General features: G+C 35.1%; 2 protein-coding genes across 2 annotated transcripts; one reads left to right on the plus strand and one right to left on the minus strand.

Moving 5' to 3' along the window:
* The first annotated feature begins 11,934 nt into the window (after nucleotides 1–11,934).
* On the plus strand, nucleotides 11,935–15,275 carry ATSBT5.2 (Subtilisin-like serine endopeptidase family protein). The gene is made up of 9 exons (XM_023679702.2): nucleotides 11,935–12,269; nucleotides 12,357–12,619; nucleotides 12,715–12,826; nucleotides 12,940–13,456; nucleotides 13,523–13,623; nucleotides 13,723–13,968; nucleotides 14,065–14,179; nucleotides 14,286–14,496; nucleotides 14,577–15,275. Exons 1-9 carry the CDS (start codon nucleotides 12,091–12,093, stop codon nucleotides 15,155–15,157), a joined length of 2,325 nt encoding a protein of 774 aa, XP_023535470.2. The 5' UTR covers nucleotides 11,935–12,090; the 3' UTR covers nucleotides 15,158–15,275.
* Nucleotides 15,276–16,512: 1,237 nt separating this feature from the next.
* LOC111796908 (protein FREE1) lies at nucleotides 16,513–21,170 on the minus strand. Its single transcript, XM_023679707.2, has 10 exons — nucleotides 20,086–21,170; nucleotides 19,634–19,720; nucleotides 19,409–19,540; nucleotides 18,223–18,354; nucleotides 18,060–18,125; nucleotides 17,861–17,971; nucleotides 17,468–17,560; nucleotides 17,306–17,336; nucleotides 17,075–17,145; nucleotides 16,513–16,817 (listed from the first exon to the last, which is right to left on the minus strand). Exons 1-10 carry the CDS (start codon nucleotides 21,052–21,054, stop codon nucleotides 16,740–16,742), a joined length of 1,770 nt encoding a protein of 589 aa, XP_023535475.1. The 5' UTR covers nucleotides 21,055–21,170; the 3' UTR covers nucleotides 16,513–16,739.
* Between the last annotated feature and the right edge of the window lie 441 nt (nucleotides 21,171–21,611).

The raw sequence follows: 21,611 nt of genomic DNA on the forward strand, positions 1-21,611 counted from the left end.
TATGAGTTCAAAATTAGATAGATAATCTTGGTTTGAAATCTTTTAAATTTAATCTTGGTTTGAAATCTTTTAAATTTAATCTTGGTTTGAAATCTTTTAAATTTAATCTTGGTTTGAAATCTTTTGAATTTAACCTTACTTTGAAATCTTTAGTTTTTGGAGATAATCTTACTTCGAAATCTTTAGTTTTTGGAGATAATCTTACTTCGAAATCTTTAGTTTGGGAGATTATCTTAGTTCGAAATCTTTAGTTTTGGAGATTATCTTAGTTCGAAATCAATCTTATCTTATAAATAAAATTATAAACTCAGCATCATCCCTAAATTTTGAATTTAATCTTTTGATATTATATAATATTGTCTAAAATAGCATTATTGATTATAATAAACTCAAGATCATTCCTTAACTTATGAATTTAATATTTTGATATTATATGATATTGTCTAAAATAACATTCATTGATTATCCCTAAATTATGATTCTATTCTTCCCTAAAGTAGATAAATTAGAGTGTAAACAGGACTTTCATCTACACAATAATTAAAAGGTTATTGAGGTCCCTCGATTTTGTTCGATGGACATGTGACTCCAATAGAAAGTTTGTGACGATTTACCCATTAATTACAAGGGTTACTGAGGTCTCTCGATTTTGATCAATGGACATATGACGATTTATCTATGTGATTTCAATAGAACGTTTGTGATGATTTATCTATTTGATTCCAATAGAAAGTTTTGTATTTTAATAATAGTCACCTGTTTTTAGGGTTTGATCAATGAATAATAATATTCCAATAGAAAGTTCTGTATTTTAATAATCAATCAATGAGCCATAGTTGTGCTCATACCATTAGGTATAAGATAAGTCAATGAGGTTGTGCTCATACCATTAGGTATAAGATAAGTCAATGAGCAATAGTTGTAACGGGCTCATACCCCTAAGATAAGTCGCATCTTTACCAAAACTTTATTTAATAAAGATATTAAATACGAATTTTTCTATGATATATTTTTAATTTTTTTTTTAATTTAACTTAGTTATTTGACTTTAACTCATTATTAAGCAAATATAAATATTATAATTTTTTAATTTATTTATTGATTCATAAATTAAAGTAAAAAGACTTTAACTAGATATATCTCAAAATCTAATATATAAATAATATTAATAAATTAAAAATTACTATAGATATATATATATTATACCTAATTAAATATTTATAGGAGAATAAAATTATTTATTTGATTTGAAAACATAAAATATATATATATATATATAAAGAGAATTTAATAAAAATAAATATGAGAATTGAACAAATTATATCAATTATTCAAAATAAAATTTAAAGTTATAACCCTACAACAATAAGTGCAGTAATAGCAGTGATTGTGGAGACTGAAATCGCTTCTCGGAATAGCGATGACTGTGACCGAGGAAACTGAAATCGCTTCTCAAACATTGTTGGTAGACGAAGCTGGAAAACCAATGTGAAACGTAGAAATTGCAGAATATCGACTTATCAGAAAAGGTGGTGAGAGTGCACTCGTCGACTATAGACACAGAACTAGAGCTCACGCTCACCAATAAAGGTGGTGAGGTGCCCTCATTGACTAGGCACAAAACTGGAGATTACACCCACCCATCAAATCTTTATGCTCAATTTTATAAATTGTAAATATTCTTATTTTTTTAAAATAAATATATATCATAAAACTAAGTATGTCCCCTTCAAAAAAAAAATAGAGAATTTTTTTTATATATATAAAACCCTATAAATATAAATATGTAATTTGATAAAAAAATTTTTTTATAAAGGTTCAAAATTCAAATCTCACAAACCTAATAAATTAGTTTTATCCTATGAAACTTTAAATTTTTTATTTTAAAAAAATAAATATTAAGTTTGAAAATAATTCGTATATATTTTTCTCGACAATCAAATAATTCTATGTTAAAAGATAAGAGTCCATTGAGATGGTATTGAACAATAAAATTAACTATTCTAACGGTACTAAGCTCATTACAATTAAAGAGATTAGTAACGTGATTTTGAATGATATTGGAGGGACGGAAAAGAAAATTGAAAAAATATACACATGTTATGTGTGGTTGGTTTAATTGAGTCATAATAAAGTTTTAATTATTACATTTCTTATTACTTTTTATTAAATTTAGAAAAAAATTAAGAAAAAATGTATGCAGCTTGAACTTGTAATGCATCCAAACATCGAGTTGTTTCAATTAATAAAATAGGTTGAAAATGCACTGTATTGTCATTATCTTTTGATCTTACATTTGAAGTGACACTAGTTTTCTTTATTTTCTCTTCATTATTAACTTAATAGCAGTCTTAATATTTGATTATGAAAATTTAAAGATGTCTTTGTCCTTTATTTTCACGTTTTACCACTCCATAAACAGTTTTGGCCTTGATCTGAAAATTTTCTTATATGTAAATGGCATAACTCGACCTTGAAGGAGTATGTAGGAGTATGCAAAAGTATTCATGAATATGCAGAAGTATGCATGAATATGAAGGAGTATGCAGAAATATGCATGAGTATGCAGGAGTATGTAGAAGTATGAAAAAGTACGAAGAAATAATCAATCTGGTTTTCAGGGAAAATATTTCTCTCTTTTTATTCGGCCAGTTTTTACTCGGTCGACGTTTTTACTCTCAATTGCCAGAAGTCAACAGTAACATTTAACGGACTACTGAAGTGCTATTTACTTTCTTTTTGTTGTTTGGAAATATTTGTTAGTATAAATTCATATTTCATGGATATGATAATAACATATACTAAAGGGAGAAGTCTTTGAGTTGCTTGATGCAAGTAATTACCTTAACGAAAGGGGTGAAAGAACAAAACCTTTTACTTCTCCCCGAGTTCCAATTCAAATACGAGAAACTATTAATGGAGGGATTACATTTGTTGGTGTCACTGAGGCAAAATTTTGCTGCACGGAAGAAATGACATCTCACTTGTCTCATGGTTTATTAGCACGTGCAACTGGAAGTATTAAGAAATTGTCTCCTTTTACATTATTATAACAAATTTTTGAAATTACAGCATGTTGAAGGTATAAGAAACCAAATGCTGATGTTGCAATCTGAAAGAAATTCGACAGAATTCATTTTTATAATGTATTAAAAGTATGAACATGGTCTCCTTTTGCATTATGTGACCATCGATCACATACCATCTTTATTATTACCATGGAGCAAAAGAAAAAAGTATCTTTGTATTCTAGAGATTAGAAGAATTGTAAATTTTAAGTTTATCTTCATTATCAACTCAATGCCAGCCCTAACATTTGATTATGAAAATTTAAAAATATCCGTTGTTCTTTCTTCTCACATTTATCCCTTTTCAACAGTTTTGGCTTTGATATGACAATTTCTAAATGAAAATGGCAGAACTAAGTTTTGAGGAAGTATGCATAAATATGAAAAAGTATGCAGTAGTACGAAAGAAGTATGCAGAAGTATGTAGAGGTATGCAGAAGTATATAGAAGTATGCAGAAGTATTTAGAGGTATGAAAAATTGCATTTTCTTCCTCAACAGTTTTGGCATACATTTAAAATTTTCTCTAAATGAAAATTGTATGTAAAAGTATGCAGAAGTATGCAGGAGTGTTTGGAGGTATGAATAAGTATGCAGAAGTATTTATAGGTATGAATAAGTACGCAGAAATATGAAAAAGTATGCAGAAGTTTACAACAGTATGAAGGATATGAAAATTGCATAACTCGGCAATTGTAAGTTTGTATTGAAAAAGTATGCAGAAATATACAGAAGTCTGTAGAAGTATGAAAAAGTATGCAGCGGTATGCAAAGTTATACAATAGTCTAAAGAAGTATGCAAAAATATTTATAGGTATGAAAAAGTTCAATTTATCCCTCTTAAACAATATTGGCATACAGCTAAAAATTTTCCTAAATGAAAATAAAGAACTCAACTTTGAAGAAGTATGCAGAAATATGAAGAAGTATGCAGAAATATGAGAAGTATGGAGAAATATGAATATGTATGAAGAAGTATGAAAAAGTATGCTGGATATGAAACTGACGGAATTCAGTTTGAAGAAGTATTCAGAAATATACATAAGTATGTAGGATATGAAAATTGCATAACTCGGCAACTTCCATTTCTCTTATTTCGGTGTATCCCAAAGCTTCCATTTCCCTCTGTTTGTTCAGAAACTAAGAATATCAGTTGAATCTGGGCTTCCAACGTTGACTTTGATTTTTTATCATGAGTATATTATGTTTTTCGTTTGGTTTTTTTTTTTTTTTTTTTTTTTTTTTTTTTTTTTGTAATTTGAACCATGCTAAGGAAGCTCTAGAAGTGTAGGTTTTTGTGTAATTTGAACTACGCTAGGAAGCTCTAGAATTCAACTAGAAATGAATTCGATATGTGGCTTGAACTTGTAATGCGTCAGAACATCGACTCGTTTCAGTTAACAAAATAGGTTGAGAGTTGGCTGTGTAGTGATTATCTTTTCATCTTGTTTAGGTAACGTCAGATTTCATTTTCGTTTTAGTTTTATCAGATTTGATTAGTTTAGAGGAGAAGTTTGTTTTAGAAAATTTGAGAGCCATTCCAGAAATTGTAATGCTTTCGGCAGCCGGCTGATTTGTTAGTCGGATGTTATGTAATTTCGTTCTACTTGATTCTCGTTTAGAACAGGTGGATTTTAGATAGGCTCGCCAATGGAGAACTGGGATGGAAAATGTTCATATTCTTCGCAATGCGTACGCGTTGCTGTGAACATTAGACCTTTGATTACACCCGAGCTAATGGATGGGTGTATGGATTGTATTACATTTGTGCCTGGCGAACCTCAGGTGTTGATTACGTTGGGTTTTGAATGTTTTTTTTTCCATTTTGTTTGTTTGCAATTTTGAGTGGTTGAAAGTTTTTGGTTGTGTTTAATGGAATGATTCAATTTTGGAGGTTTAAATTCGGTCACACGTATTCAGATACGATAATGTATACGGTAGCTTTGGATCGCCATCTTATGCATTATATGACGACTGCATTGCTCCATTAGTGGATGCATTATTTGATGGCTATAACGTTACTATTATTGCTTATGGACAGGTTGAACATTTATGTTGTCTTAGAGTTGTGTTTCTTAAATAGTTTCTAGTTTGACTTAAGTTGTTGTGGTTTGTTGTTGCAGAGGATGTTTGGAAAAACTTACACAATGGGGACAAACTATAGTGGTGAAGGAAGTAATGATGGAGTAATCTCCAAGTTAATGCGAAAAATATTCGAGAAGTTCGAGGTAACGAAGGATCTTAAAGAATTCTTGATTAGAGTATCATTTATTGATATAACATTAAACTAAAGGCTGAAATGCTATTCAGTTTCTTTTTTGATTTGAATCTTACATTTATATATTTAGACAATTTCTTAAATTACAGCATGGTGGAGTCTATCAAGGTATAGATTTGATGAAATTCATATTTTCTTTTGTTTTTCCTTTTCTTATATCCAAGGTTTGAAATTCTTGAAGATAGGAACTCACCTACCTTTTACTCTGCCATTAAAGTTTCCCAAACTGAAACTTTTGTGTGTTTAATGTCTTTTCGATTTGAATTTTCATTTCAATATTTAAATAATATCTTGAAATTACAGTATGCTGAAGGGATAAGAAACTAAATGCTGATGTTGCAATGGGATAGAAATTTGACAAAATTCATTTCTATAGTGTATTAAAAGTATGAACATGGTCTCGTTTTGCATTATGTGACAGTCGATCACATGCCATCTTTACTATTACCATGGAGCAAAAGAAAAAGCCTGCAAAAGGTCTATCTCATGATGATACATGTTATGACATTTTATGAGAAAGGCTGTGCAGAAGTATGCAGAAGTATGCAGAAGTTTGCGGTATGAACATGGTCTTCTTTTGTATTATGTGACAGTCGATTACGTGCCATCTTTACTATAAACATGGAGCAAAAGAAAAAGCTTGGGAAAGATTTTGCAGAAGTATGCAGAAGTATGACCATTTTTACTATTACCATAGAGCAAAAGCTTGGGGAAGGCATGTCTCATGCCGATATATGCGATAACATTATATGGGAAAGGCTTTGCAAAGATATGCAGAAGTATGCATGACTTTTTCTAATCAGGTTAACGGCCAGGAGCATAACTATGATCTACGAAGTAGGTAACTGAAGTATGCAATACTACTTCAGATCAGGTTAACGGCCGGGGGCATAAATATGATATGCACAAGTAGGTAACTAACTTTTCTTCTAGCACGAGAAAAGGAAGGAACGCCCAAGCTTGAGAGAAAACTCAAAGCTTCCATTTCTCTTTATTCGGCGTAAACCCAAAACTTCCATTTCCCATTGTTTCTTCGAACGCCGAGAATATCGGTTGAATATTGGCTTCCGATGTTGACTTTGATTTTACAACGTAAGAATATTATGTTTTTCGATTGTTTTTTTTTTTTTTTTTTTTTTTTGTAATTTGAACCATGCTAAGGAAGCTCTAGAAGTGTATGTTTTTCTATAATGTATTAAAAGTATGAACATGGAGAGACATATGGTTTGATTGGATTGATCTGATTTTTTTTTTCAATAAGTCTTCTCGAATTTACTTATTTTGTTATATTTTATAATATTCACTAAATTCAATCAATAATTTGGTAAATTTATGTTTTTCTAATATTAAATATGTGAACAAAATTTAAAATTTAGTAATAAAATAAATGGAGTATTAGACGTGATAAATTGGAGTTCCCACCAATCCCAAAACTCCCAATTCGCACAATTCTCCCAAACCCTTATCAAAAGACAGAATCCTTAATTTATTTTTATTTATTTTTAATTATTAGTATATTTACTTATTGTACAGGTCAATATTTTTCTAACCTCCATGTCCATACTTACTAAAGCATCATTCCCCATAGGCTTCAGTTTAAATCGGGACCGTCGAAATCGAATCCCCTAGACCAAGTCTAGGTCTTGGGCATCTGGAATCCTTGAGAATCACCGACAATCCCGAATTTTTGAAAAAAAAAAAAAAAGAAATGGAAAAATAAAATTACTAGCTGTAATCCATTTTACATGGTCACTTCTCTCTTTCTCTCAGCCAGATTAAATCTTGGTTGATTGTGTATAGATTCCCTCTCTTTGGCCACTACTCTTTTTGTTTTTCTTGTTTCCCATTAATTATTTTTATTTTATTCCTTCAATATTATTCAATAAAACAAAATTTCTATCTCTAATAAATACGTAAATGTATTGATTTTTTAATAAATATTTATACACGTATTAAAAATAAACAAAAAAAACTAATTTTAAAAAATATTGAATTAAAAGTTTAAGGAATTAAAAAAAACATTAAATTAAAAATTTATAGTCTTCGTTAATATATATATATTTTTAAAAAAATTAACTCTTTAATAACCCCTTATAAAATTCATTGGGTAATTTCATTTTTTTTATTTTTAATTAAAAACAAACTAAAAAAATATAAACTAAAAAGATAATATACATATTTTTATATAATTTTTTTTTGAAATTCTTATTTTAAAATATAAACTTTCGTTTCATAAAGAAAAATAATGGTACTATTTGTCCTTCACAAAAATAAAATAAAATAAACCAATAATTTATCAATTATTAAGGTATTAGAAATTCTTGAATATTCAATTTATTTTTCATTAAATAGAAATTCTTGAATGTTGAAAATTGCTCTAAACCCTTTCTAAAGATTAGGTAAGTAAATGTAGGAAGTTAAATATTATATATTCTATTTGAATTTGATTTATTTATTATTTTCTAAAAAATTATATTATTTTTATAATTTTAAAAATTGTATTAAATCATGTATTGCACGAACAAAAATACAGCTTAAAAGTTATAAAAGGAATTTTTATTTTTATTTTTTATTTTTTTGAAGAAGGATAAGACGTGAAAGTGCACTATTCAAGGGTAGAAGCGTACTTTCATGTACAAACTATTTATAATAGTGGCACTCCAAACTCCACAAAGCGTTTTCATTTATTGAGGCGCGCGCGTTGCGAAGCCTCTAGAAACCGCGCCCTCGCCGTTGCTATAAATATTGCTTCAATTCGAATTGTACCACATACCTTCCGATTCTTTTTTTTCTCATCTCAGTCTCGATTCTAGCGAGTTTCTCGACTATGTTGGGTCTCTTTTGTTGCTGTTTTTGGGATTCGGGTGGCCGCCGCAAGCTTGTGTATTTGCTGATTGAAAGAAGTTCGTTTTTCTATGAAGAAAATTTTATGTACTTCATATTGCTTGTTTTCTGATCATCTTTTTGTGGTACGGTTGGATCGTAGTTTAATTATGTTGTGTCTTGTTATGCAATGTGATTTGCATTTGCCTCTAGATTGATTTTTTTTTTTTGTTTGGATGATTTGATGATTTTGGTTCGGAAAATGAATGTGATTTGGGATCTTATATCTCTTGGTTTAGTTCAACTTGTTGTGAGTGGTTGGATTGTGTTCTCGTTTCATCTGCAACTATAATCATGGAGGTATATGGTTCCAAATTTTTTATGAATTTTTTTTTTTTCATTCCCTTTCGATTAAAGAAGTTGAAATTCTCGTTGCATGTTTTCTTTTTCATGCGTATGAGACTGTTAGGTTATTTGCGGTTATTGGGGTTGAGAAATGTTCGTTCTATAGGCTTATCTTAGATTTCTTTTCCAGTACTAGATATTCCTTTAGTTGTTTGATTAAGTGGTGTTTTGATTTGATTATGTACCGTGATCTGGTGAAGTTTTTGAATCTCTCTAATACATTTTGATTGTATTGAAATGCTTGTATATTGGTTGAAGTTCCCCTTGCTTTCTGCAGTATTGAAGGCTTTGACCTCTGTTTTCAAAGGTGTAGAATGGAGTAATGCATATTAATGAATGTTATATTCTTGATCATATGGTTGAAGTAATGCAGATTAATGAATGTTATACTTGAAACAAACCCTGTTTTCAAGTAGCTAGTTGACCCTAGAATGATATGTTTGTAATTAAATCTTTATCTATTTTCAAAGAGTTCATATCAATAAGGGCCGTTTGGCTCTCGACAATGTATAAGTGCATTGGGAGATGAGAAGTAAAAAGAGAAGGGTGTCATGTTCCCTACCATGATAGCAAGTTAACACGTTTGCTACAGGCATGTCTTTTTTATTTTTTATTTGATTATAAAAAAATACTGTAGTTCACCGGGAAGAAGAAGCTTCGGTGGCAAGCCGCAAAGCTTCTTAATCGACCAATCAGTACACAGTAAGTACACTATTATGCTAATTTACTGGAAATGAATCCGAATCTGTATGCGGCTTAAACTTATAATGCTTTCGAACATTGAGTCGTTTCAATTAATAAAATAGTTTGAGAGTGCATTGTGGTTTGTAATTATCAACCTACTGATAGCCTTAACATTTAATTATGAAAATTTAAAGATGTCTCTCGTCCATTATTCTCACATCTTATCCCTCCCTAAATGGTTTTAGCCTTGATTTGAATTTTTCTACTTGATAATGGCAGAACTCGGTTTTGCAGAAGTATGCAGAAGTATGCCGGACTACAGTATGAAAAAGTATGAACAAGTATGCAGAAGTATGAACAGTATGCAGAAGTATGCAAAAGTATTTCTTAGGTTAACGGCGCAAAAATATGCAGAAGTATGTTGTAGAACTCGGCTTTGCAGAAGTATGCCAGACTTCAGTATGCAGAAGTATGCCAGACTACAATATGTCGAAGTATGCCAGACTACAGTATGCAGAAGTATGCCGGACTACTATGAAGAAGTATGCAGGAGTATGAAGAAGTATGCAGAAGTATGCCGGACTTTAGTATGAAGAAGTATGCAGAAGTATGAAGAAATATGCTAGATTACAGTATGCAGAAGTATGCAGAAGTATGCAGAAGTATTGAGAGTTAGATTATGAAATTTAAGTATGTTAATCTAGAGATGATTGCGCTCATAATGGTGAAGGAAGTCCTGATCGATTTGGATTGGAAATAGGAGTTTCTGAGGTGTGTGACTAAAATTGTGTTGGGTCACTCATTTCGTAATGATATCATATTGACAAGGTAAAATTACAGATATGTCATTGATACAATGCAATCTATTTGCTCTTGGAAAGAAGAAACAACTTTGGTGGGACTTACGTTTGGAGGCTACCTCTTGTTAAAGGTAGATTTAAAATTGGTATGAGTTTAGTTATCCTTTCTTTATTTCTCTATTATTTGTTTGTTATTTGCTCCTCACCCTTTCTTTATTTATCTGCCACTATTTCTCTAGTCAGATATACGTAAGTGGGTTCATTTTTGAATAAGAAACGATGTAAATAGATGATAAATAGTTGTGATGTTAGCTCTAGGGAATTTATCCATAGCTATCATAGTACTTTCTAACCAAACAATTTTGTCATTTGTGCGGTTTCCTCAACAAAATGGAAGAAAAAAGAGGTCCTTTAAGCGAGTCATATTTATGTACAGCTACAGTTATATACTTGAAGAAGAAGAAGAAGAAAAACAAATCTCTTTTAGCTACTGTGTGGAAATATCATAATTTTGTTCTTCCAATGGTTCAAGTGCTCGCTGGTTAGGATAGGATAATATACATTACTTACATAGCGTCTGGGTCTGACTGCTAATTCTCTCTTCTTCCATGCGTCATGCTATTTGTTGTCATGCTCATTTTGGTAGTTTTAAGAGGCTAGTTTTTGGGATACGAAAAATGTTTATTTATTATTCCAATCGTGAAAGAAGGGAAGAAGGTTTAGGTTGGGAATCTTCAGGTTAGAACACTCACAAAAATGGCTTCTAGTGAGTGTCTTTGTCGCCTTTACCAAATCTTTTTATGAGGTTACTCACTTTCTTCTCCTCTTATTTGTCCCTAAACCTGAAAGGCCATGAAGTCTTTGTTTAAATTTAGACGGTTTGATTTGCATTTCTTAAGGGGCTATTTAGACAGTAGTTCATTGACAACTTACTAAAAAAAAACTAAAGAGGTTAAGAGTCCAATATTGCAGAGCACAAACAAGAAATTGGTGTACACAATCATTGCCCGATCCGATCAGTCCATCATTTAACTGTGGCAAAGAAGTTAGAAGAAATGTTGGATATTGAAAGTGGAGAATTAACAATATTAGCCAAAAAAAAAAAATCAAAGAAGTTAGAAGAAATGTTGGATATTGAAAGTGGAGAATTAACAATATTAGCCAAAAAAAAAATAAAAAAAAAATAATGAAGTACGTGAATGGGTTGTAGTGGCGTACCAAATCCAAATCCAAAACTCTCTTCTTCTATCACACCTCATCATCAAAATTATTATTTAATATTTCAAAACATTAAATTTACTAAACTTAACGAAAAAAAAAAAACGATTCTATTCGATAAGTATGCATATCATGGTGGAAACTGGGAAGATAAGGAAGGTGAAGAGTTTTATATTTAAATAACCCATTGTGGTGTGTAATAGACTTATCGTTTTATGTTTTATCGTGTGCTGATGATCAACACATGAACGACGGGTTCCGACAAGGGTAACATTTTAAAATATATCAAATAGATATATATATATATTTGTATGAGTTTATAACAACACTCAACCTCCACCGTCATTTACGAACATCAATTCGGCATGAATCCCTAAAACAAGCCATCAAAATTCTTCACAATCTTGATTTTCAAGTGACCCAACAAAATTAAGACGGCAATGAACTTGATTGGGTTCTATAATTTGTTACCAAAATAATAACAAGCATCCTCTATGCCCTTCATTCATCCATTCTAATATGCATATAAAAAAAAGGAAAAATCTTACCTGTGATCGCCAAATCTCCACCATCGCCACTGTCATCAGTCCGCCACCATTTTAACCATGGCGCACTACGTGTGGATAGGAAAAAAGCTCGACATTTCGGCAGTGCGCGTGCTCTCATCAGTGAAACCCACCAACTCATCATGACTTTCCATTCTTCTCGACCACCAGTTTCCATCTGCAAGAACATATAAATTAGCACTCAGCGAGCAGAACAGCTTTGAAATCCAAGGAACTAATTACCCATTTCAAAACAGAAGCCAACCCGCCATGCAAACCATTTCTTCTTGGCTCTTCCTTTTGGTTTGTGTCATCTTCTTGCTTCATTCTGAAAATGCTAAAATAGCTGCTGCTGCTGCTGCAGCTGGGAACAATGGCGTTTATATCGTCTACATGGGATCCGCGTCCAGGACTGACTTCCTTCGCCTTCTTACCTCTGTCAACAGGCGGTAAAGCTTAATAAACATCCCAATTTCTTGAAAAAGCAAATTCAAAATCTCACACATATTATGCCCTGTTTCTTGTGTGGTACGTAGGAATGGAAACGCAGTGGTACGGACTTATAAACATGGTTTCACAGGATTCGCAGCTCGTCTGTCAGAGCAGGAAGCCCATGCCATGAGACAAAGGCCTGGAGTTATTTCGGTCTTCCCAGATCCAATACTGAAGCTCCACACAACTCATTCATGGGATTTCTTGGTCAGTCAGACAAGCGTCAAAATCGACAGCGCTCCCAAGGCAGATCCCCCGACCTCTTCCTCTCAGCCGTCCGATACCATTATCGGCATCTTGGACACCGGTAACTAAATATGTGACAATATATCAACCATTAATTCTCTGCACTGCACCGTATAACAAGTTGCCACGGTTCTAACAACTCGCCGGAAAATTTAGGTATCTGGCCGGAATCCGAGAGTTTTAGAGACGAGGGTATGCCTCCGATACCGTCGAGGTGGAAAGGCACGTGCATGGCTGGCGATGACTTCACTTCCTCCAACTGTAACAGGTAAGTGTTGCTAAAAATCCATAACTATTTAAAATTTAAAGATGGAAGCTGTTAGTGAATCAAAAATCATGGAACTATCGTGTGTGTGTGTTTGACATGTTTTGTCGGGTCAGAAAAATCATTGGAGCAAGATTTTACGAAAGTTCTGAGAGCGACGGGATAAGGTTCCACTCACCTCGAGACGGAGCTGGACATGGAACCCACGTGGCTTCAACAGCGGCCGGCAGTGCCGTGGCTAATGCATCCTACTATGGCCTCGCAGCCGGGACGGCCAAGGGCGGCTCCCCCGGCTCAAGGATCGCCATGTATAGAGTCTGTATGGCTGATGGTTGTCATGGATCGTCAATCCTGGCAGCGTTTGATGATGCCATTAACGATGGGGTCGATGCATTATCCTTATCTCTCGGTGCGCCCTACTACTACAAACCGGAATTGACGACCGACCCCATTGCCATCGGAGCCTTTCATGCAGTTGAGAAGGGGATTACAGTTGTCTGCTCTGCTGGAAACGACGGCCCCACTCCGGGATCTGTGGTGAACGACGCGCCGTGGATTCTAACAGTGGCTGCCTCCACCATTGATAGGGATTTTGAGTCTGATGTTGTGCTGGGCAACAAAAAAGTGATCAAGGTAATTTAAATTCCTTCACCGCGTTAAGTTATCTCAAATAAACTGACCCAATGAAATATAATTCAGGGAGAAGGTATAAATTTCTCTGCTCTTGAAAACTCTCCTGTATACCCACTGATACATGGCAAATCGGCCAACAAATCGAGTAGCAGTGAAGACAGTGCGAGGTATGTAAGAGATGAGACATTATATGATGCTGCTGCTGGCTAATAAGATTCCTCATTAAGCTCTCTGATGAGTCCTCTGGCTGTTGTGTCTCTGTTTAGGATTTGTTCTGAAGGCTCCATGGACGAAGCTCTTGTGAAGGGGAAGATAGTTATTTGTGAGAGCAGTGAGGAAGGAGGCGGTTCCTATTGGCAAGGTCAGGCTGAAACAGTGGAGAGCCTTGGAGGGGTCGGGGTAGTTCTGATTGATGACCAAACAAAGCTAGTGGCAGAGAAATTTACTTCTCCCATCACCGCTATTAGCTCAAAGGATGGCGATGAGGTCCTTGCCTATGTTCACTCAAGCAGGTAAAAGCTCAAACCATCCTCTGTTTAATCATCCTGGATACAAAACTTGAACTTCGTGGTCTTCAATGGCCTAACCGAGTTTGATACTTTCTGAAGGAACCCAGTTGCTACAATCCTGCCCACCTTGACCGTAATAAACTATAAGCCAGCGCCCGCTATAGCATACTTTTCATCCAGAGGGCCCAATCCCGCAGTATTAAACATGATCAAGGTAAGGCAGGCATCAAAGGGAAGAAGGAAGGATGAGGGGAAAGATTATATATTTGCCCTTCATCAACAAAATTTCAATCTAAATTTTAGATTTAACTGTGATGCAGCCGGACATATCAGCACCAGGAGTGAACATTCTTGCAGCCTGGCTTGGAAATGACACAAATTCTACTCCACAACCAGAAAATTCGCCGCTCTTCAATGTGATCTCAGGAACTTCAATGTCCTGCCCGCATGTCTCCGGCGTAGTGGCCATGGTAAAATCTAAAAACCCCACATGGAGTCCCTCAGCAATCAAGTCGGCCATCATGACAACAGGCAAGGAATTGACCTCACTAAATTTTTTGTTGAACTGAACATGTTTACTGATGAGCAATTTTCTCACGAAAACTTCACAGCAATCCAAACGAATAACTTGGAATCGCCGATGACTTTGGATACGGGATCAGTAGCTACACCTTATGATTATGGGGCAGGAGAGATATCAACCACCGGAGCATTAAAACCAGGACTAGTCTATGAAACTAGTACAACTGACTACTTAATCTACCTTTGTGGCCGAGGCTATAACCGGTCCACCATAAAGAGCATCTCAAATACTGTTCCTGATGGGTTTGATTGCCCCAAGGATTCTAATGCAGACTACATATCCAACATGAACTACCCAACAATAGCAGTGTCCGAATTGAAAGGCAGCGAAAGCAAGAAAATAGTGAGAACAGTTACAAATGTTGGTGGTGATGGTGCAACAGTTTACAAAGTCAGTGTGGACGCACCTGGGGAAGTAGATGTCAAGGTGATTCCAGAGAAATTGGAATTTTCAAAGAACAATCAGAAGCAGAGTTACAAAGTGGTGTTCACCTCAACTGTGTCCACACTGAAGAAAGAAGCCTTTGGTTCAATAACTTGGAGCAATGGAAAACATCGAGTCCGGAGTCCATTTGTCGTAACCAGTGAGAGTAGTAAGTCAGAAGATTAGAGAACTAATTGCAATTAACCAGCTCGAAAGTTGTCGTGTAGTACTCAAAGTCATCTGTTTCAGTCTGAACTATGTTGCCTTCTGAATAAACGAAGTTGATGATGTTTTAGATGTCTAACTTGCTTGCTTGAACGGCCTTCATCTTTAGAAGAAAACTAATAATAATCAAAATTGATGGTTGAAGGAACCGTGAATAGGAATAAATACTAAGATTGTCCGATGGAGTTGAGTGAGTGATAAAATGATCATGAACAAGACTGTATTTAAGACTCCCATTTTTTGGCTACGGGGACTGTGGACTATAGATGGAAGATTCAAGCAAATGGACTCAGTAACAAATATCCTAAGAGTATCAGCCCCTGTATAACATCATGTTTAGACTGTTGATGATCCTGTAATCTAATAGCCATGTCCGTATCGATTCTGTTCTTTTCCGAGCTTCTATTCTCTTCAGATTTTCAAAGTTTTCTTCACTTGTTTATCAAACAGGGGAAAAATTAGGAAAAATTGAAACTAAACTTTCTCGCAATTCCTACCTCTAAATTCGGAGAGGAAAAAGAAGAATTTACCAGGACGATTAAATTTGCGAACTCGATGTGCCTAATACAGGATTCAGTGACGTTTCATAAGATTTAACTCTGACGTTTGGGATGAGGATTTCGTCGTTCTCATTCATCATAATCTCGTCGTTCTCATTCATCATAATCTCGTCGTTCTCCTCATCCGTTTCGTCGGCAATCTTCATATTTAAACTTCCTCCCTACCGTTCTTTGAGATCCACAAAGAAAGCTCTGCGCTCCGTAGAACAAGGAAGTTGAGAAAACAGCGGGAAAAATGGGATGGAAGAAAAGAGGTTAAATTATAGAAAATAAAAGTTCATTAGGTAAGCTATTTCAAAAGGAGAAATAAATACTAAATTTTCAATATAATTGTTCATACTTTTACACCAATTTTTGTTCTTTATTTAAAGTAAAATATATTTTTAAAACAATTTCAAATTCTAAATTTAAACTCAAAATATAATTTAATTAATAAAATAAAAAAGATTTCGAACCCGTTCAACCAATCACTTTATATAAACTATAATTTACAATTAACGATGAATGAGGGAGTGAGGGTAGAACATTTCTTCCCTAAGTCTGATTATATTTTCATTATCATATCTCCACCTTGCCCCATCCCCACCCCATTTCATTTAAATATATATATTCAACATATACTAAAAATTGATAATCATAATTAATCAATCACATAATTATGGACAAGAATGAAGGATTATGCGACCAAAATAAAAGTACCACAGCATTGATGGATTGGATACAAATAGTAGTGTTAAAAGGAAGATGAGCTAAGAATTGGAAAGAAGGGCCTAAACTTACTTTGTACATAATATAAAATAGCCGTGTGTTTCACAAAGACAAACTCCATTTACAAAACAATAGTATGGAATCACAACTGACATCAAATTATAGAGGCTCAAGGCCTTCAGAGAGAGAGACAGAGAGAAGCCCAATTATTAGGAAAATATGATAATGAAGAAGCCACTCTACCCCAAACCACATCCCTAAACGAACGGTGGAGGTCAGTGAGCGCTGACAAGGAATGGATGCTGGCAAACCCCACACTCAATGGTCTCGGAACCTGAGCTTGGAACCTGCACCTGTAATGGGTTCGTATACACATAAATTTATCATTACTGCACTACTCCATAACATGCTCCACATCAACTAATTTTCTTCAAGCCTTAAAGGGAACGTGGGTTGATCAAGATTTCATGGCAATCACAATCTCCACCACACTTGAATACAACATTATTTGGAATCCCCTAACTATAACTAACTCCTTAACAAAACACTTTTCTAAGCACTCTAAATAAATCAATTTATAAGCGTAAACCAAAAAAAGAAGATATCAAACCTGTAAGTGCACAGTACAAGTAGGACATGCAACTTCCTTCATACGTTTCCCAGATCCATCAGACTTGGATCCTGTGGCATTTCATGGAAGTGACAATAACATTAGTGCTTATTCTCCTATATAAGAAAAAAAAAAAAAAAAACACTTAAAACAATAACAACCCCAAATGTTAATAGAGGAGCATCTAGCTAGCAGCGTATTTAAATTATTGATTCCCGAACAACAAATTACCTGATGACCTACGGTTTCTCTCCATTTCATCCTACGACAACACAAAAGTAAATTAAAATTAGATTGATGCAATAAAAAAGATATAATTTTTTTCTTTTATTGATGAATATCTCTAGGAAAGGGCGTTCAACTACAGAAATCACAATGCTCAATAAGCAATACCTTAAGTTTTTTGGCAAGATCCTCATGGCTATGCAACCCTACAGGATTACTAGTCAGATCCTTGGCATTAGCGAGCCTCTGAGTCACTTCCGCCTGAAAACAAGAAGAAAAGACATGTTAAGAGCCAACACACTAATGCCTGCTTGCTAATTGATCACCAGCTAATCCAATACATAAACCCGCATCATCCACACTTCCCAATAAGCCCGGGCGGGAAGAATAATAATAACGTTTTAGTTGTCAAGGAGGGAAAAAATAAATTCAACAGAAGTTTTTCTTAGAAACATATTTAATGGATATATGGTATTAAAAATCAACAAATTTCTATACAAGTTTTTCTTAATAATAATAATAATAATAATACCAAATAAATCAAAGTTATGCATAACGTACCATGCATCTGTCACAAACTCGAACTTGAGGAGCATTCTCCTCAGCAGTCAGAGCTGTTCTACCTTGCGTACATTTATCACAGAAGATGTCTCCACAATTTCTGCAGTGATGCTGAGAAAAAAGTTGAAACACTGAGATCCATTTAAAAAAAGGCAGTTTAATGAACCATATTCTATAATTATTAGAAAAAAAAGTTTACCCTTCGGACAAAAGCCCCAAAGTCCGACCCACAGGCTGTACACTTCGTGACTGCTTCATCAGGTACCTAGAAACGGAAACAGAAAAGGCAATGTAAATGCATATACCCTCAGACAATCTTAAAATCAACAAGCTGATAATTAATGACAACTCTGTCAAGATACCCAATGATCTTTCTCCTCGTTGCCTGGCTTTATCAGGTTCACCCAATCAACCAACCCTTTCTTCTTCTCTGTAGGCTGCTCAGGCGCCTTAAAAGATTCAGAAGGCCTACTTCTTCCACCCATTTCCTTAAACTGTATTTTTTTTTTTAAAAAAAAAATAATAAATAAATAAATAAAAGAATCATATCAAGTTACAACTACTAATATCTAGAATAACTAGCTAATAACAGACAGTAAAAGTACCCAATCTCAATGAAAAGAAGTCAACATTATTGTGCATCAAGAATCTAAGACTCAGACTGAGATCATACCTTGTTTGGGGGAGGAGAACAAAACATTTTTTATAAGAGTGTGGAAAACTCTCCCTAGCAAACACGTTTTGAAAACCTTAAGGGGATGACTAAAAGAGAAAGTTCAAAGAGGAAAATATCTGCTAACAGTGAGCTTGGGTTGTTACATTTAGTATCAGAGCCAGACACCGCGCGATGTGCCAGCGAAGAGGCTGAACCCCGAAAGGGGGTGGACACAAGGCGGTGTGCTAGCAAGAACGCTGGGCCTAGAAGGGAGGTGGATTGGAAGTCCCACATCGATTAGAGAAGGGAACGAGTGCCAACGAGGATGCTAGGCCCTAAAGAGGAGTAGATTGTGAGATCCCACATCGGTTGGGGAGGAGAACGAAACATTCTTTATAAGGGTGTAGGAACTTCTCCCTAGTAGACGTGTTTTAAAAACCTTGAGGGGAAGCCCGAAAGGGAAAGCACAAAGAAGACAATATTCGCTAGCAGTGGGCTTGGGCTGTTATACAGACTGATCGGTGTGTATCTATGATATGTGCACACTGTACTGGTATTAAACAGAAGGTTGCCTTGAGACTTTTTATAGCCACAGAATGAAAGGATCTAAAAGATAAACTAGAACACTCATCCATCATACCATGATAAGTGATAACTATTCGCAAATACACTTATACACCAAAGGGGTATGGCTAAGGCAATTCCTTACAGCTCAAAAATGTCTTGAAATCACAAATGCATAGATTAGCAGGGGTAGGAGATCTAAAGAGAATGCTTCTAATGCAAATGGTTAAATGTTTATCTTGAAATAACAAGAGGGTTAAAAAACACTAAATAAACTTCAAATCATTTTCTTAAGTTAAAGACCAAGGAAAACAGGTAGGGATTATAACCTGTACAGTTGCAGCAGTCACCGTGTCCAGAAGCGTGTTGGTGGTGTACTTGTTTGACTGTAATCTAATACGCCGTGGCTCAATATCCACAGAGCTCTTGGACCAGAAAGCCAGGGTAGAAGAATCATACACCTTACAAACATAAATAAAAGATAACAAACCATATAATAAGTCCATGGTAGAGAATTCCAAGGAAACCATAAATAATCTAGCATCCCCACTTACTTCACATCTAGTGATGGTCTCAAGAGGATATATCCTTAACGTTCGACTAGAATTCGGATCAAGCATACGAATGCCATCTAGACCAACCTGGAAATGATTACAAAAGAGAGTAAATAACCAAGTCCTATTGTTGTGCTAAAATAACTTAATGACAATTAAACTATGTTGGAGCAAAGAAAATATAAAGTGATAACAAAAAACGATGAGAAGGTAACAGAAGAACAAGGACAATTTTCATGGGGGTTTTTCTCCTTTTTTTTTTTTTTTTTTTTTTTTAATAAAAACCAGCCGCCTTCGTGATTCCATGTACACCTATCTTCCGCAGTTTGCCTAAAGAGCCTGTCCCTTAAGGAGAGAAAAAACATGCCACTACAGACCAGGCACAATACGAGACAATTAAATAAATGACAATATCTACAACAACAAAATTGTCCTGTGACAGCATGAAATACCTGACAAAGTACATCCATGGTGCTCTGACCTCCACTTTCAGCCAAGAGCTTCACCCGGAACTTCTGCACCCAATTTTTGACGTCTTCTTGAGCTTCCACCTTAGGGATCGCCCTAACTACTTTCAGTGAACTCGCCGGAGGATCTTTTTTCGGAGGAATATTTATCGGCCTCCCATAATCGTCAAAAGCAGGCGTCGCGGCAGACCACGTCGAAGACTTAGAAGCCGTACCACGAGCACCATAAGGCTCAACTTTGCCACCTTGGTAAGCATAGACTCCATCGCCATAACCGTCATCATAGCCAGAGTCGAAGCGCGGTGCCGCGTCCTCCGGCCGCTTTCCGTACAACTCCGAACCAAAATCAGACCGACTTCGACCGTAACCTCCATATCTATCATCAGCATATCCGCCTCCCTGATCAAATTTAACCGAACTTTCATATGGATTTTCATACGACGGGGGTGCCAAAGAGCCAAAGGGAGCCGAATACATGGATGAGAACGGAGAATTAGCAGTAGGGGTAGAATTAGAGCTCTGATTCATGGGAATTGAGGACGGTGGAGGGGGAGCACAATTGGGAGCCGCCTGATGCTGATCGTAGGTTGAGTGATACGATTGCGACTGAGAAGGAGGTTGATAAGGCACATGAGACTCAAATGGAGGGAAAGCGGGTGATTGAGGAGTGGGATTGAATGTCTGGGGACTAGAATTGGATGAGGGAGAGTTGAAAAGAGGCGCAGTCGGAGAGGCAGGGAGGGGATCGGGATTCTGGGAATAGGGGGGATAATAAGGGGCATAGCCAGGGTAATCGGAGGCACCATAATTGGTGGAGAAGGGCGGCGCCGAGGCATAAGCGCTCTGGTTGCGATCGGGGGGAATCGGAACTGGATTAGGGCTAGGATTAAGGGTAAGGTTTTGAAAATTTTGGTATTGGAAATACGGAGCTGTACCGTAATCTCCGTTCTGCATCGTCGGTGCCGATGAGAAAAGTTCCGATGAAGCTCCGAATGAGAGATTTGGATTCTGCGCTGATCAGGTTCTCGAAATTTCTTTTCGCCCTTACCGGTAAGACTACTCCCAGAACTTTAATATATTAGTAATTTTCTTTTTTATTTTAATGGGTTTTATTATTTTTCTCTTTTCAAGGAAGGATTCCGAAACATTCGCGGTCTTTTGCCCTAAGCCACGTCATGTGTGCTTCGAGTAAATTAATAAATTTATAAGTCCTTCTAAATAAATAATTCTAATTTATATAATTGACCAATTGTACAATGTATTACTCAAAGTCTCCAAAATATTCACTTCTTACCTTTCTTTTTTAAATTCCATTTTCAACCGAATGTTAATTTTTAAAAATGATATTGTTGCAACAGGATTTATTTTTAATAATAAGTGTGGGTATTTTTTCTTAAATTTACAGAGGACTTTTTTTAAAAAAAGATTTAATTGTTGTTTGCGTGATGTTAAAGACAATATATAGTTAATTACTAGTTTATAATAGCAATAATAGTAACTATTTCATATGC

The sequence above is a fragment of the Cucurbita pepo genome, chromosome 6, assembly GCF_057944985.1.
Source record: "Cucurbita pepo subsp. pepo isolate OVF chromosome 6, ASM5794498v1, whole genome shotgun sequence".
NCBI lineage: Eukaryota > Viridiplantae > Streptophyta > Magnoliopsida > Cucurbitales > Cucurbitaceae > Cucurbita > Cucurbita pepo.

What these genes read in the sequence shown, in the direction of transcription:
- LOC111796908 (XM_023679707.2), bottom strand. Translation starts at nt 21,054, where the DNA reads ATGCAGAACGGAGATTACGGTACAGCTCCGTATTTCCAATACCAAAAT. An exon ending in ACGAGGAGAAAGATCATTGG is followed by an intron (nt 18,126 to 18,222) that starts GTATCTTGACAG and finishes TTCCGTTTCTAG; the next exon opens with GTACCTGATGAAGCAGTCAC. An exon ending in CTTGTACTGTGCACTTACAG is followed by an intron (nt 16,818 to 17,074) that starts GTTTGATATCTT and finishes AACCCATTACAG; the next exon opens with GTGCAGGTTCCAAGCTCAGG.
- ATSBT5.2 (XM_023679702.2), top strand. Translation starts at nt 12,091, where the DNA reads ATGCAAACCATTTCTTCTTGGCTCTTCCTTTTGGTTTGTGTCATCTTC. An exon ending in ACTTCCTCCAACTGTAACAG is followed by an intron (nt 12,827 to 12,939) that starts GTAAGTGTTGCT and finishes TTGTCGGGTCAG; the next exon opens with AAAAATCATTGGAGCAAGAT. An exon ending in GTCGGCCATCATGACAACAG is followed by an intron (nt 14,497 to 14,576) that starts GCAAGGAATTGA and finishes AAAACTTCACAG; the next exon opens with CAATCCAAACGAATAACTTG.